This window comes from Natrix helvetica (genome assembly GCF_964273705.1).
Source record: "Natrix helvetica genome assembly, chromosome: 1".
NCBI lineage: Eukaryota > Metazoa > Chordata > Lepidosauria > Squamata > Natricidae > Natrix > Natrix helvetica.
This window is the reverse complement of record NC_138548.1, coordinates 44368815-44386717: the sequence shown is the minus strand read 5'-3', so window position 1 is coordinate 44386717 and position 17903 is coordinate 44368815. Positions and strand designations below refer to the sequence as shown.

Sequence of the window (17903 nt, the reverse complement as noted above, 5' to 3'; positions counted from 1 at the left end):
AGGGGTTTTTTTTCCCCCTCCTTTCTTCTGACAGAGAAAAAAAGCCTCCAGCCACACTGCAGTCTTATGCAGTTATATTTGGCAACAAATGGCAGTGAACTCTGTGGCAGTTATTTCCAAATAAAGAGAGGCAGGTTTCACTTCTGCATCTTCTATACAACTTTGCTTAGGAGTAACTACTAACAACAAGCCCTGAAGTCTTAATTTTTTAAAAATACAAAACCCTGCATTTAAAAAAAAAAGTGAGGAAGCAATGGAATGAAGTCTGCATTCAAGAAATCATGAAAACAAACCAAGATTTTCCTTTAAAATACAGCACATTATGATATCCTTCCGAATGTTTCAAAGGCCAGGTATAAAGGGTTAACGTTTCATGACCTTCTGCTTAAGAGAGCGTCTGAGTCACTGCATCATGCATACGTGGCATTAAGTTGTAAATAATCTAAGGTGACAGAGACCATGCCAACCTTTCCAAAAGAAACAAATTGTGATACTTTTTGTTTTATGTATAGTCACAGCTGTAGACTTTATACTCATCAGCCTACCAATTGCAATCAAGGGAAACTAGAGCAATTGAGTCATGCCTAAAAGGAGCATTGGTGGGACGTGGTGGCTCAGTGGCTAAGATGCTGAGCTTGTCGATCAGAAAGGTCAGCAGTTTGGCAGTTCGAATCCCTAGCGCCGCATAACGGAGTGAGCTCCCATAACTTGTCCCAGCTTCTGCCAACCTAGCAGTTCGAAAGCACGTAAAAAATGCAAGTAGAAAAATAGGAACCACCTTTGGTGGGAAGGTAACAGCATTCCGTGCACCTTCGGCATTTAGTCAAGCTGGCCACAAGACCACAGAGATGTCTTCGGACAGCGCTGGCTCTTTGGCTTTGAAATGGAGATGAGCACTGCCCCCTAGAATCGGGATCGATTAGCATATATGTGCGAGAGGAACCTTTACCTTTACTTTAAAAGGAGCATCAAATTTTGAATTGCTAATATAAAGCAAACATTCTACATCAAACGTAAATTCAGTTTTTACATCACTCAAACACAAAACGTTTATGGTAGTGAGACCAGGATTGTAGAAATGCTAATAGCAGGTAACCATCTGTACTAATTGGTTTTCTTTCTGTTTTGCACAGGATATGGTGATACAACCTATTACAGGTACTTCTCAACTTACAACAATTTGTTCAAAGTTACAATGGCACTGAAAAATGTAACTTATAACCATTTTTCACACATGACTATTGCAGCATCCCCATGATGACATGATCAAGATTCAAATGCTTGGCTCACATTTATGACTGTTGCAATATCCTGGGGTCATGTGATCCCCTTTTACAACCTTCTGACAAGCAAAGTCAATGGGGAAGCCAGATTCACTTAACAACCATGTTACTAATTTAACAACTGCAGTGATTCACTTAACAAATGCGGCAAGAAAAGTCATAAAATGGAGCAAAACTCAAATGGGGCAAAACTTAACAAATTTCTCACTTAGCAACATAAATTCTGGGCTTAATTGTGGTTGTAAATTGAGGACTACCTGTATAATCTTGAGATGACATGGTTTACATGTTGTCTTATACAGTTTCTTAAAATATATCATTTAGACTGGAACCCACCATTGCCTTAAATCCTTCAGAAAAGTCTTGTGACAGAGATACTTTACAGGAAATCACCTTATGAGATCACAATTGCTTTCATGTCTTCTCTAGATTCTTTTTCCTTACTTTACAATCCCTTCTGGTCTTTTATCCATTCTGTGACACCTAGAACTCTATCTTAAAATTGCTACTCATATATGAATGTGATTGGGCAGAGGTTGGAGCGTGATTTTCATTGTATCTGGAAGACTATGAATTTCACAAGTCCAATGAACTCTAGACAACAGAGAATAATACCTGACTGAATTTGTCTGCATTGGGAAGTGAAGTGAAGCTGAGTTAAGCCTGCACAATGGGAGACCTAAAGGGAATATCAGAACTGTAGGCTAGACTGAAAATTCAAAAAGTATCAAGGAAGAAACAGTGGCTAACTATCCAGAATCACAGGAGTCAGGAGATGTACAAATCTAATAAATTAGCCTTTATGCTGTTGCTATCAGTGTCCCCACAATAAGGGCCAACAAGAATAGGGATTTCCCAGAGACACCAAAACACCTCAGTAGGCATTAAATATTTATTTTAAATTAACAATTGTTACCATTAAACGTAATTGACTATTACTGAATGGGCTTGGAAATCTGGTACAGAATTCATACCTCTCATATCTATGGAGTCCTTTGTGGTCTCTGAATTTGGTTGTCTGCTTGTAGTCATTACATTACCTAACTAGGTAACACTATCAGTGCTAGTAGTGTGAGGTTTGCATCAGTGGTGGGTTTCAAATTTTTTTAAAACCTCTTCTGTAGGTGTGGCCTGCTTTGTGGAAGTGGCTTGCCAACCATGTGACTGGGTGGGAGTGGCTTGCCAGCCATGTGACTGGGTGGGCATGGCCAACTTGTAAAATGTGGTGAAACTCACTTAATAACGCTCTTGCTTAGCAGCCAAGAGGTTAGAACTGGCAGGAACCCACTCCTGGTTTGCATTCTGAAAATGGTAGTTCCCATTACACCACATGCAAGATGTGCATTTAATTGAGAATGAATTGATTGAGCTAATTTTAAAATTTGATCATAATACTATACAATTATTAGTGGAGCTTACTTTCCCAAGTTTTTAAGCATCAAGACTAAGCAGAATTTGGAATTAGAAAGGTAAGAGTCATCAAAATAAAATGGCAGGATATACTAGTTTTGCTCCATGTTCATAAATTAAAAATATCTTGGTCTCTTTCACCCTCCTGACCTCATTCATATGTCTGGCAGCAACATTTACCTTCTTCGGACATTTAGTTGTACTTGTGAAGAGCTACAAAGTGTGGGGATTACAAGGCATGTTTGTGGCTTCTGCCACTTTTTCTCCCTGGCCACCAAATATCCAGTGGCAAGTCTGAAGATACTACAAGTTCATAACTGTCTGGAAAGCTATTGATTAGGGTCTTGGATTGTGTAGAAGTCTGTGTTGCTGAAGAAACATATCATTTTCTAGAATTTGAGCTATCGGTGACTATACTATGTGTACACTATATTGTCATTGTGTGTTGTTCTCTTGAAAACCTCTTTGTACATGTAAAAGCCTCACTGAAAAATATAAATTCAACAAATGAAGTATTTATTGTAAACTAATCTCCCTGTGGGAGATGTTTATTTTCTAGTTGTTATGCACTTTTAAAAGCATAGCAGCTGATGGACAACAAAAATTACCATGTTTCCCCGAAAATAAGACAGGGCCTTATTTTCTTTTGACCCCTGAAATAAGCGCTTGGCCTTATTTTCAGGGAGGTCTTATTATTTTTGAGGTGCAGGAGGCGGCAGGTGTGGTCACCTCAGGGCTGCTGCTGGGTTGCAGTATTTTCAGGAGGGCTTATTTTTGGGAGAGGGCTTATTTTAGCGCATGCGCTCAAAAACCCAATTGGGCTTATTATCCAGGGAGGTCTTATTTTCAGGAAAACAGGATACTAATTACAAAAAAAAGAGTAAGTAACAGATAATAGAGGACTAGTGAAGCCAACCAATTAAAAATGGTGTGAGTGGTCCTTGTACCAGAAAAAAAAATGATGGTGGGAAGAAATACTATTATCACCCATTAAAGGCATGCTTATGATAGTTAATTTAGAAAGCAAATGCTTTATTCAGTAAACAGAGCACATAGCAGAAAGGATACCAACCATGTAATACATTAGCCTTGAAAACCCCCTGGCCATAGTTTTGTTTCACTTTCTACCACTTCACTGTTATCACAGCTTATTTTCCTCATTATTTTAGATCAATGTTTCTCAACCTCAGAGATATTAAGATGCACTTCAACTACTAGAATTTCCCAGCAAGCAATTCTGGATGTTGAAGTCTACACCGCTTAATGTTGCTGAGATTAAGAAACACTGTTCCAGATAGTCATGTTAAATCATTAAAATATTATTCTAAAATGAATTAATATGGGATACAAAACAGCTCACAACACACAAAAGTAATAAATCAAAATATTGAAAATAATAATTGATATACATCAAAGTGGATTGTGCTAATATTTGGAAGACAATTAGTAAGGAATTTTAATTTTGTTAAAAATGCTAGTCCTACATCAATTTGTAGGTTCTGAGTTTTTTTTTTTTTAAAATAAGCTTTATGCAAATTCCATATTTTCATTTATGTTTCCCCACATGTATAATGCTATGAATTATTCTCCTATGTGTTCATTTTGTGGGTAATTTTGCTTAGTGCTAACATGTATTTTATGTACATTTTCACTTATGTACACAATTTTGTGTGCAATTGTCACTAGAATATGCATTTTATGCATAATTCTCCCAAATACACAAAAAAACTTTGTACATCTTTTTAAATTGGAGGATTCCATCCCCACATTCTGAGAAGAGCAAAACCTTTAAAGGAAAGTTTTGTTCACATTTTAGTTCAAGAATTATGAATTATATTGTCTTGTATTAAAAAGCAAATGAAATAAATTGAAAAACTATCCAGTATCAGTCCAGTTCTTTTTAACTTTCATGAGCTTTGAACTTTCATGAAAGTTCTTTTTAACTTTCGTGGTGGCGTAGTGGTTAGAGTGACGTACTTCAGGCTACTCCTGCTGACTGCCGGGTGACTGCAATTTGGCAGTTGAAATGTCACCAGGCTCAAGGTTGACTCAGCCTTCCATCCTTCTGAAGTGGGTAAAATGAGGACCCAACTTGTTGGGGGCAATATGCTGACTCTGTAAAACCACTTAGAGAGGGCTGTAAAGCACTGTAAAGCGGTATATAAGTCTAAGTGCTATTGCTATTTCTATTTCAAACTTGGATGCAATGGAATGTAGTTAGGAGGTGGATTCCCTGAAGGGAGGGGGTGCATTCCAGAGGAGTAAGAGACAACTTAGCCCAGATGTTTAGTGTGAGAGAAATAGGGTGAAGACTGTCCCTCCTTAATAATTCTCAGGGTATATTATTAATGCAGATAGTATTGTTCTCAGTCTTGCAAGATTTTATCTATAGATGTGAAACAATGGAGCACTCCACTTAGAAGAATTGGGCTTGAAGTTAGGGGCTTGAAGTTGCTAACTAATAGTTGGTTCTAGAAAGCAAACTGAGCAGATATATAGCTTATTCAGCCATAATTGCATTGAGTGGGGACATGCATTATTTCCTATCTAAATTATAATAATCTTTTCTCAATGTCTATCACTACCTGTAAATTAATATGGGCAATTCAAATTGGTACCCTCCTTTCTCATAGTTTTGCTAATGAAGCAGTGTGTTATTGCCTGACAGATTAACAAAGAAGAAATACAGATCTGATATAAGAGAAGAAGTAAAAATTGTCACAAATCCAAGATCTCCCACATTTAACTTGGACAGGCAATTTTCTCACACACACATCATTTACCAATCCTCATGTTCATTCTGGTTGGTTGCTATTAATCTTACTCCCTCTCTTACAAATTTGATTTTGTTCCCTTATAATGTTTCTTATTTCCCAACTGCCCCTAACACCACCTCTTCTTTTTTAAAAAAAGGATGCCTGGCAAATTTTTTATCAGTTGACCTGTTCTGAGGAATTGTTCTAATTTGACGTGATTTGAGATTTTCTAAGTAACAAAAGGTTGAATCACACTCAAAGTTGAGCTCAAAAAGCACAGTTGTGGGGATGTTTGAAGCCTTCTAGACATAAACTTCTGGTTTCAAATGATCTCTGCCCAAACCACAGCATGATTTTTTCTGATGTTTGGTCAGGACATAGATCGAAACAGAGCTGGGTGGTTTTAGATAGGATCTGAAATATGGATATTCCAGATAAAAGTATGTTAAACTTTTCAATTCTGTTTCAGCTGCTGTGAGTCACATGTCTTTCACACTTCTGGCAAAACCTGGCAACCTATATTGCCAGCTTGTTCTAAAGATGCCTGGGTTGAGGATGCCTATGAAGTGATTGAAGTAGCTGTCAGATGCTCCAAAGGCATCAAATAATGTGCAGATGATTACTTTGGATGTTTAGCCTGGTGGAGGAAGCTGAGTTTTCTCATGAACCAACTTCACCATTCCACCTAATTCCATGCATCTATTGTTCAAAGAACTGATTTTCTATGCTGACAATACCTCCCAGGACCAGAGCTTCAAACTGTTGGAGGATAGTTGGATAGCTGCCCAGTTGGAGGATACCAAATTAAGCTGCACCCAGGATCTTACTTTTATCATAAGATTCTCTTTATCAGGCCAAAGATACCTATCTCAAATTAAGGTAGAATGCTTGGCACTTTGCCATGGAGAAGAGGTTCTAGTTTTTTTTGTTTTTTGGTTTGGTTTGGCCAACAGTGCAATATGTTCTGGTTTTTCTGCCTGAGTTAGAAAAAAATGAGGAGCTAGGACCACTCCCATTTTGGGTACCCAGGGCCAAAGTGTGGTCTCATCATATTTGGTTGTCCAGTCTCTTGTCTACCAACCAGTATCCTGAGAGGATAACCAGTATCATAAGAACCGTGGTGGCAAAGTGGTTCAAGTGGTAGAACAAGAAGCAATGGGTGGAAACTGATCAAGGAGAGAAACAACTTAGAACTGAGGAAAAATTTCCTGACAGTTAGAATAATTAATCAGTGGAACAGCTTGCCTCCAGAAGTTGTGAATGCCCCAACACTGGAAGTCTTTAAGAAGATGTTGGATAGCCATTTGTCTGAAATGGTGTAAGGTTTCCTGCCTAGGCAGGGGGTTGGACTAGAAGACCTCCAAGGTCCCTTCCAACTCTGCTATTGTATTGTATTATTGTATTGTCCAAATGCAGTATTGCATGCTAACTCTGCCTTCCACTGCCAGGAGTTCAATCCTGATGAGGCTCAAGGTTGACTCAGCCTTCCATCCTTCCAAGATCAATAAAATGAGAATCCAGATTGTTGGGGGCAATATGCTGACTCTGTAAACCACTTAGAGAGTGCTGTAAAGCAGTATGAAGTGGTATATAAGTCTAAGTGTTATTGCTATTGCTATTAATCATGCTTAACTGCTGATCTGGTAGAGCTACTTGTTTTTCTTTTAATGAGTGCCTTTCTGCTGGACTTTCCTGACTTACTGGAAGAGGATTAATGGTTAACCCTTTACCCTTTCTCTAAACCAACCCCATAGCAGCAATGTATTCATTTGCTCAGAAATGGCCAATAGTGAAGGATAAATACTGTAGTTGAGTCACATTGCTCTCATTAGAGCAAATCATTTTGAGAGAAGTTCCTGGCTTCTGAGAGGCACATTGGATAAGACTTATGTGGTTTCCCCTGGCTGTCCCTTTCAGTCTCCTAGCAATTGAAAGGGAAGGTTAAGAGTAGAAGAGGCATTGCATGGGTCACCTAACTACCATTCTGTTCTTCAACCACTCCACTGAGTGAGGCTTATACTGGAAAAGACTCCAGGTGAATTTATCTACTCAGTGCAATACATGAATTGTATTGAGATTCATTCACTCTTGCTCCTGCTCTACTCTCTCTCATCACTGCTTCAGCCCTATTTATCTTCATACATGGCTGAGTTGGTCGATGTTGCTGGGTCTCAGCTCTCATCTGGTTTGGTCAAACAGAGGGGGCTGGCACTTCACAGCATGCATGTGCAGGATACAAGAAATTCACTGGCTAGCAAACCACAGAGCCTAGCCAGAAGAAAACAGATGACAATTCTTTGTCACTCATTGTGCCACTTCCTGGCTAGCTGAAAAGTAAATTACTGCTATGAATTGGAATCTTGGGAATCTTTTGTGAAGATTCCAAGGGGAAAGCAGAAGTTTTCCAAAGAAAAGCATCATGACTATTGCAAGTGGCATTTGAAGGGTATGCATTTGTGCTTATTTCACGTACAAGTGACATAACTGCAGGAAGTAGTAATGCACTTTGATTTTGTTAATCAGCTGCTTATGTCCATCCTGTGCAATAATTAGATTTTTTAAATGTTGAGTTTCAGGATGCTTTTATATATGGTTGTGTCAACTTCAAAGACACTCTGAAAGTTCCACAACCAAGAGCATAAGTTCTTATGTGGAGCATAAGAGCATAAGCTATAATTCAGGAAACCATCATATATCCCCCACCCAGCTCCCAAATGTTATAATGATGGTTTGTTTTGGTTTGATTAACTCTTTCGGAGTTTTAAACTTTTTTGTTCCTCTTTGCCATCTGTATTTCACCCTGTTTTACCAGGCTTGTTGTGGAGACCTCGGAGTACAATTAAAAATGCAAAATATGACTCACTGGTTGCCTACTAGGCTTAAATATAGGAATATGTATGCTATTCATAAGGGACACGGTGGCTCAGTGGCTAAGATGCTGAGCTTGTGGATCAGAAAGGTCAGCAGTTCGGAGGTTCGAATCCCTAGTGCCACGTACCGGAGTGAGCTCCTGTTACTTTTCCCAGCTTCTGCCCACCTAGCAGTTCGAAAGCATGTAAAAATGCAAGTAGAAAAATAGGGGCCACCTTTGGTGGGAAGGTAACAATGTTCCGTGCATCTTCAGCATTTAGTCATGCCAGCCACATGACCACGGAGACATCTTCGGAAAGCGCTGGCCCTTCAGCTTAGAAACGGAGATGAGCACCGCCCCCTAGAGTCAGGAACGATTAGCACATATGTGCGAGGGGAACCTTTACCTTATGCTAGTCACGCCTTGATATCTTGTGCATGTAGTTGACAGTGAATTTCCGAGTCCTGCCCGGAAAGGGAGCGGCTAATAAATCCAAAAATAAAAAATAAAAAAAATAAAAAAAATTTTTGCTACAAAGCTCTAACTAAAGTTATTAGTTTAGCCTGTTTATTGTCATTTTTTTCAAGTTTAAAAGAATTTTGCAAAGCAAGGGTAAATGAAGGATTCACAGTTACTACTGAATTCTGAAGTTGTTAATGCAATTGGTACTTAAGATACAAATAATGACAGCCAGACGGGAATGTTTGTGTTTCTCAGGATGTGGGCTGTCTTCTCGACAGCAGCATTCCTACCTCCCTGCCTGCCTCCCTGCCAATAAATAAATGTAAATTTTCAAATGAACTTTAAATATTAGGTTGATGGTAGATGTTACATGTTCCTCTCTCCATTTAATAAACAATGAAATGAAATGAAATGTCTATGTGTTGCCAAGATGTCCTTCTTCTTTGCAGAAGGTGATTTGCTGTTTGTATATCAGATCAAAAATATAGAATTAGCAGCTCTGTCCTCACATTCCTTTCAGTTAAAATACCTATAAAACTAGGGCGAATGGTTGCTTTATATTTAGGTAAGATTATTAATTAGTTAATGCTACTGGATCTATAAGAGTTTAGTGTTTTGCAGCCCAAGACCCTTGTTCTGAATCCCACTGTTTCCTTCCTTCAGCCAAAATATCTATTTTAAGTTTTGGTTTCACCGAGACTAAAAACAGAATAACAAACTTGGAAGGGACCTTGGAGGTCTTCTAGTCCAACCCTCTGCTCAAGCAGGACTCCCTATATTATTTCAGATAAATGGTTGTCCAATCTTTTAAAACCTCCAATGTTGGAGCACTCACCATTTGTGAAGGCAAATCTTCCCACTGAATCTTTCCAATTGTTCTCACTGTGAGGGAATTTCTCCTAAGTTCTAGGTTGCTTCTCTCCTTGATTAGTTTCCATCCATTGTTTCTTGCCCTGCCTTCAGATTCTTTGGAAAATAGGTTTATCCCCTCTTCTTTGGGACAGCCCAAATTATATTTCAACCTTTGTTTCTGTTAAGCTATAGCCAGCATAAAAGTTTTGGAATGAAAACCTTTGCTTTGAGTTTGAATTGGGCATAAACTTGTATTTGTTTATTCTTAGTGCACAGGTATTGTACATGACTCTTCCCATTGTGAATTTTTTGAAAACATAGCAATGTGTATAACATTATTACATCTACTTTTATTCCTTTGGTGGTGTGAAGTTCAGCTTTAGCCAGGGTGGTTCTTTCAGTACTTGGTTTTTTTCCAGATATACTTGTGAACATAATTAGGACATAACTTAAAATTCTCGAGGAAACATCGAGAATCTAATGCTTCTATATTACTGATTTTGGGAGACAGCCAAAATATTTTTCAGTTATATAGTAAACAGCAAAGAGATGGACCATTCCCGTTCTAGGATTTCAAAAAAATAAATATAATAATTATATAGAAAATATCTACAAAAAGTATCCAACTTCTGATTTTGAAAAATATTAGTTCTCTGGCTGAGGCTAAGTATTTTGGCGTGATAAAATCTGGCATCCCAGCACAGTGTCACAATAAATATTTAACCTAGTACCTTGGGATGTAGGCTGAATGCCTGCATTTCAGATATCATTGCTGGTCATATGATTAAAAAAATCATTTTACTGTGATCAAAAGAATTTCCTGAAAACAATGACTTCTTGCCATTTATCAAACTGTCCAGGCTACACATGTTTTACTTGATATTCAGGGTAGATAATAAAAGAGAAAATCAGTTAATGATCCTGTTTTTATTGTGCCTGTGTATGTCTGTGTGTCTGTATGGAATTCTGGTGTGAAATCCATGCACTGTCCAAGGAATGGTTTGCCACAGCTGTTTTCCAGGTGTACATGATTCATTTTGGAGTTGAGCACATGCTAGATCAGTGGTTCTCAACCTTCCCAATGCAGCGACCCTTTAATACAGTTCCTCATGTTGTGGTGACCCCCAACCATAAAATTGGTGTTTTGGTTCTTAAGACCATCGAAAATATGCGTTTTCTGATGGTCTTAGGCGACCCCTGTGAAAGGGTCGTTTGACCCACAAAGGGGTCCCGACCCAAAGGTTGAGAACCACTGTGCTAGATAGAGCAGATGACTTGGGAAGCAGGGCAAGATTTGTGGGAGTTTTGTTATGGCAGAGGGAGTAAGAACTTGTGATGAGCAGAGGGAAAAACAATGAGAATCTGGAGGCAGGTCACTCATGGAGCAGATAAAACTTATTTTTGAGACTGATTCCATTTGCTAGCTCTCAGTAAATGTATTTGGTGGCTGGGTCCTCAGTTGTCCTACTCTCCAGCTGTTGCTGCTAAACACCAGATCAATTTATAGAAGACTGTTTTCATCTGTCACTCCTGCTGTAAGATCTAACAGAGTTCACATGATTTGAGTCTCATTTATCAAGCAACAGCTTTTGCTTGGACTGAGGAGACAAGCCTTCTCTGTCATGACATCTGCTCTCTGGAACAGCATCCTTCAAGATATCTAATGAGCTGCAATTCTACTTTCTTTTAGATGCACCTAAAGGCAACCTTTTATGGGCTGGTTTTGCTTTCATTGTGTTTGTTGTTTGTTGATTGCTCAGCTATCTTTTTTTTTTTTTACAATTTTGATTGTTGTTTCAGCTTCTTATGTTTTTTATGTCTCTGCCTCTCAGACTCAATTCAAGTGGGCAGCACATAAATGCGAGAGTACTTTTTTTTCAAGTTCCAAGTCTACAGCTCCAGAAATTCTAGGAAGAGAATACTGTGCAAAGAATAACCAAGACCGTCCCACCTTTTTGCATGTCCGCTTCCTTCTATAGATGCTTCTGACACTGACGCAAAATTAGTTATTGGGGAATATGGCTTATATCTCATCCTTTCTTGATTATGCAAAGATGAACGTCCATAAGACAAAGCATCTCATTGAAACAAATCCTCGTCAGTCTGCTTTGACCTAATATTGGCAAAGCTCATGACAACATTGCCTCACAAATTACATCCATGGTTCTACCTATGGGCTCTGAGACAAGGATTTGAAGCCCAGATTTGTAAAGTGTGGTGCTGAGAAGGTAGACTATCTTCCCTAACAATGTGCTTCTCTAGGGAAATGCTAACAGAACAGTCGGTTATTTCAGGAAAGTCTTCAAGCTTAATTTTTCCTGTTTGCAAAGTCTAGCTGTTTAGCTTGTGGATTTGACTTTCTATTTATTGTCTGTCCCTTTTTAAAGCTGCACAAGGGACGTGATGGCTCAGTGGCTAAAACACTGAGCTTGTCGATCAGAAAGATTGGCAGTTTGACGGTTTGAATCCCTAGCACTGCACAACGGAGTGAGCTCCCATTACTTGTCCCAGCTCTGCCAATCTAGCAGTTCGAAAGCACGTAAAAATGCAAGTAGAAAAATAGGAACCACCTTTGGTGGGAAGGTAACAGCGTTCCGTGCACCTTCAGCATTTAGTCATGCCGGCCACATGACCATGGAGACGTCTGGCTGGCTCTTCGGCTTTGAAATGGAGATGAACACTGTCCCCTAGAGTTGGTGGAACAACTACCACATATGTGCGAGGGGAACTTTTACCTTTAACTTTAAAGCTGCTATTTTAAATATTTTCATTTTAAAAGTTCATTTTTTAAATACATATATCTATCATCCCTGGACCAATGTATTCATAGAGGAATGTCTTCAGGGAGGTTTAAAAACTTAATATGCCAGCTACAACCACACAACTGAAGACTTTCCCCTTTTTATGGGTATCAATTGTTCTGGTATTGTCATGATTTCCCATCATCACCCTGATGATGCAAAAAAAGGAGAAATTATCTTAAAAACAATTGACTTGCAAGTCCAACAGAAGAAATAAGCCAAACCATGACTAGCTAGCTAGCTAGCTAGAAGATAGAATAACTTTATTGTCACTTTGAATCGGCATACATTAAAATGAAATTTCATTGCATGCAGCTCTGAAAGGGTCACCACCTCCAATATACACTACATAAACATGACAGAATAAATAAATAAATAAATATAAAATGATGCATATATCCACATATATTATATGACACAGAGAAACAACATGGTCTAGTTCGGAGGTATACATTTACATGGCAAGAAAAATGAATGTTGCAAGTTCAGCAGACAGATGGCATAGGGAACAAAGCTGTTACAGAATCTGGTAGTCCTGCTAGAAATAGCTCGTTTTTTCCTTGGCTGAAGGCAAACCTCTACAGTGGGAGTACAAGCTTCCAAGTTTGTTTGTTTGGTGGAGGTGTCCACCACCTGTTCTGCTAGAGCAGTGGTTCTCAACTTTCCCAATGCCACAACCCTTTAATATAGTTCCTCATGTTGTGGTGACCCCCAACCATAAAATTGGTGTCTCGGTTCCTAAGACTATTGAAAATATGTGTTTTACAATGGTCTTAGGCGACCCCTAAGGCATCGGTGACCCACAGGTTGAGAACCGCTGTGCTAGAGCTTTACAGGATACACATTTTTGAAATGGAAAAGTGGGGCTACATTTGAAAAGCATTTTGAAATGACTGTTGATACAGAAAATAGCAGTTCAGGTATCTGACCGGAGCTGGCAATATACCCTTAATTGGCTCAAAGGACTTAGGTAAAAATAAAGATTCCCCTCGCACATATGAGGTAGTCATTCCCAACTCTGGGGGGGGGGGTGCTCATCTCTGTTTCAAAGCCAAAGAGCCAGTGCTGTCCGAAGATGTCTGAGTGGTTATGTGGCCGGCATGACTAAACACCGAAGGCACACGGAACGCTGTTACCTTCCCACCAAAGTGGTCCCTATTTTTCTACTTGTATTTTTACATGCTTTCAAACTGGTAGGTTGGCAGAAGCTGCAACAAGTAACGGGAGCTCACTCCGTTACGCGGCGCTAGGGATTTGAACCGCCGAACTGCTGACCTTTCCAATCAACAACTCAGTGTCTTAGCCAGTGAGCCACAAAGGGCTTAGCATTTGTATTTAAAACAGAGGCAGATAACCTGAGCCTCTGTTCTAGTTTCAAACATCCCTGCCTGTGTATCACTTCTGCCTTCTCCATGCATTTAAATCTAATCTGTAGCAAGAACTACAGATGCTTACTCAGATAAGCAGTAAGAAATCCATTTAATCTGGGTGCAGAAGATAATCAGATCTAAGAGTGTGATTCTAGTTTGTCTGGAAAGCATCAGGGTGGGGAAATGTGTTGCCATCTTATCACAAATTCTGATTGCAAATGGTCAATTAGCCTTCACTCTCTTTTTCTCTAAATTGTAGGTTACTCTGAGAAGAACGTTTGAGAAACTGGTGAACAAGATGGTAATTACTAATGGAAATGAAGAAGAAAAAGGAAATCAAGAGAAGGAGAGCAAGGAGGAATCCATTCTCGCCCTGCTGGGGATTATTGGAACAATTCTAAACCTTATTGTAATCATTTTTGTGTACATCTATACAACATTGTGAGTTGCTGATGCAAACTGCTGATGACATCTGAGAAGAGACCTTGGCAAACCACTTAATGAGAACTGACTCTTCAGTATATGAAATAGTAGCAAAAGGATTGTGTGCAGAGTGATGGCTGAAGCACATTAACTGAGCCAGATTTCTGCTCCCTATAGTTAAAAAGAAACTTACTTTTTTCTCTTTCTCTATTTTCATTCATTCTAGAGAAATGTCTGCAAATATATAAATATCTGATTTGGGAAGCAGCATTTCAATTCAGCCAAAGACTGGACACTACCATAATAGTGACAAATGTATAGCATTTCTATGCCAAAATGTGTACCACAGATAGCTAGATAGCTTTCTTTCATGTTTCATCTCTTTGTGGTTCTAGTTGGGTTGTGACAAGTGGGCTTTTTAGCTTCAAGTGAACTTGTATGGTGCAATCAGAAATGATAAACAGGGAGGGAAAGATGGATTCTGCTGAGTTACCTGAGCAAACAAAAGATAAACTTTTGAACAAAGTAAGTAGCATCCCTTCTTTTTCATTTTCTCTTATTATCTTGACATGGGTATCCATTCATACCAATGTTTATAAATATACGTATATTTTTAATAAATGTGTTATATTTTTAGCATGAAGTAAACTCATTGGCCAGGCTTACATTATTTGATCAACCTCAATCTATCCCATGAAATAACTGCGATCCCTTCCACCACACATTTTTCAAAACCGCATGTGTAATGTCCTTTATCTCATGCTAATGGAAATCAAGGAGTGCAATGAAAATTTACCTTAATATGCTGTAGACCCAAGGTCTTCAAACTCGGCAACTTTAAGACTTGTGGATTTCAACTCCCAGAATTCTCCAGCCAGCAATGCATAGTCCACAAGTCTTAAAGTTGCCAAGTTTGGGGACCCTTGCTATAGACTAGCATTCAATTGAGTAGCCATGAAGGCCTTGCAAAAGATATTCAGATACCAAGGTGGGTCTATATCAACAAAGATCAGAACCATGAAAGCAATTATGTTCCCTATGACATTCTATGGAAGCAGAAGTTGGACTTTGGAGAAGCAAGATGAAAAGCACATTGACATTTTTTGAACTTTGGCATAGGAGAGGATTCCTGACAATACCATGGATTTTGTACTAATCTATTTATGTTTTTATATATGTTTTTAGCATATATAGAGTTTTTATTTTTCATGATTGTAAGATGTCCAGAGTTACCTTGAGGTAAAATGGGTGGTCTATAAATGTTATAAATTAATAAATGAAATGGTAGCCAAGGAAGCAAATGGATCATAAGAACAAATCAGAATTCTCACTTGAGGCAAATGGCTACGTTCAAATGGTCATATTTTGGACCAGTTATGCAAAGCCCTATTTCCATTTGAATGGTCAGTTGAGTATTCAGATATTGTTGAAGTTCAGTTCCCTTCAACCAGCATAACCAATGGTGAGAAATTAGGAAGACATTTTGTCCAAACTTTTCAGTGGTTTTCATCTCAGAATCTTTTTCCAATACTATTGTTTCCAAAAGATAATAGCTTTTCAGAGACTGAAAAGGACAAATTTCCTATCCTTTGCTATCTAAGTCTGTAAATTAGAACTTTTTGTTTGTCACAGTCAGTTTTAGACAGATTATACTATAGAACTATACATTTGAAATAGCAAATTACGATTACTGAGCTCTAGCAAATGATGTCCACACAGTAGGGAAATCAGATAGGAAATATGTTAGATGTGGAATTGTGCTCCAAGCCTTGCTGCTTTTTTGGATGCTGAAAACCTGCACATTCCAAAGGGGTTGGGGTTGGATCTGAACACCACGTCCTTCCTCTTGCCTATTTTGACCTCATCTTGAAAACACTGTTGCTTATTCAAGCATCCCAGCAGATGGGTCTCTATCCATTGCTTGAGCAAATTTAAAGAACAAGAAAACACTATGTCCCGTATTTAATAGGATCCACTGTCAAACATAATATTAAAAAGTTCGAATCTGCCTTCCTAACTTAAATCTATTATCCATCCTCTGCACTCAAAAAATAGAGGGCATGGTTTCCTTTCATCTGTGGGGCATCATTTGACTCTTTGAAAGAGGGCCATCACGTACTCCTCTGTTTTGTCTTTTCGGGATTAAGTATATCTAGTTCCTTCAATGTCTCTTCATTTTAGTTTATAATCCCCTGATTATTCTCACTACGGTTTACTGAACTTGTTCCAGTTTCTCTGAATCATTCTGCAAATGTGATGCCTAGAATAGGATGCAATAGTTTGAGGCTGACCAATGCAGAATGCAGTGAAATGATTACTTCTTTTGATCGGGAATCAATATTTTTGTTGATACTACCTAAATAACATTTGCTCTTTTTGCAACTACATCACAGTTCTGATTCATATTTATATGCTGTCGGTTTCTATCTTTTTCAGGTGCACTATTGCTAAGCCAAGTATCCTCCACATTATTCCTGTTCATTTAATTGCTTTTTTTCCTAAGGGATGAACTTTGAATTTGTGTCTATTAAATTTCATCCTGTTATATTCAGAATATAACTTCACTCCATCAAGATCGTTTTGAGTTCAGTATATATCATAATCAGTTTTGTGTCATCTGCAAATCTGACAAACATTTCCTTCATCACTCCATCCAAGTCTTTAATAAAAACACTGAAGAGTCAAACTCAACTTTGTGGCAGCCCATTCATTCATTTCTGTTCTTTAAATTGATAAGAAATCATAGAAATTATTGAGCTGTCATGCCATTAACTTGTTAAAATCCTAGTCTTAGACACATCTATCCGGCATTTTAATTAAGTTACTAATCAAAATGGCATGGTGTACTCTTGCAAATGTTTTACTGAAATCAAGATATAGTGTATCTATGGCTTTCTCTTAATCCATTGAAGTAGTTACAAGACAAAAGAGATTTTCCAGTACTTTGAAATCATGCTGGTTTCTGATAACTACCCTACAGTTTCAGAATACTGTAATGGGGTGTTAGAATGACCTTGGGAGGAAGTGGAGTTGCAGAGTTGGTGAACCTTTTCAGCACCAAGTGCCAAAACGGGAACATGTGCATGCATACCAGAAACCATAAGAACAGCTGCCCAGTGGGCATGTGCACTCCAGGCGGCTGCTCTTCCAGTTTCCAATTTCCAGTGCACACATGTGCCATCTGATCTTCCGGTTTCTGGCACACATGCGTGCACAAAGACCAGCTGATTGGTGCACATGCATATGCCAAAAATCGGAAGAGCAGTGTACGATGCATGTATGTGCACCAGCGGCTGCTCTTCTGGTTTCCAGTGCTCCCACACCCGTGAAGACCAGCTGGCCGATGCGCTGGAACTCAGAAGAACAATGGGCAATGGCTCACGTGCCCGGAGAGGTGACTCTGCGTGCCACTTCTGGCATGCATGCCATAGGTTCACCATCACAGGACTAGACAATAGTCAGACAAGAGATATTTCAGCCCACAGAAAGAATGTGGGTGGAGAAAGCATCTTGGAAGGAATCCTCCCCAGCTCTTTGGAAAGTAAAGGGAAGGGAAGCTTATCTATGAATATATAGTAGGTTCCTCCCTCAGGTTTTTAAAAGAACCAATATATCCTGTCTGTACTTTGTCTGTATAAGCCCATTGGCAAATAAGGAAACCCTCAATTTTTTCCATATTTTAATTTTCATGATTT

The 17903-nt window shown here is 38.8% G+C and overlaps 1 protein-coding gene across 5 annotated transcripts in view; it reads left to right on the top strand.

The window, feature by feature from the left end:
• The window catches only part of TUNAR (transmembrane neural differentiation associated intracellular calcium regulator), a 72342-nt gene that overhangs the window by 40057 nt on the left and 14382 nt on the right, over positions 1–17903 (top strand). For 3 of the 5 annotated variants that reach the window (XM_081937393.1, XM_081937392.1, XM_081937391.1), the window contains one exon: positions 14045–16881. In XM_081937393.1, coding sequence (XP_081793519.1) covers positions 14084–14230 — 147 coding nt within the window. In that variant the 5' untranslated portion in view covers positions 14045–14083 and the 3' untranslated portion in view covers positions 14231–16881. Of the gene's footprint in view, positions 1–7414; positions 7485–14044; positions 16882–17903 lie in introns of those variants that run through there. The other 2 variants (XM_081937394.1, XR_014173973.1) reach the window with 2 other exon arrangements.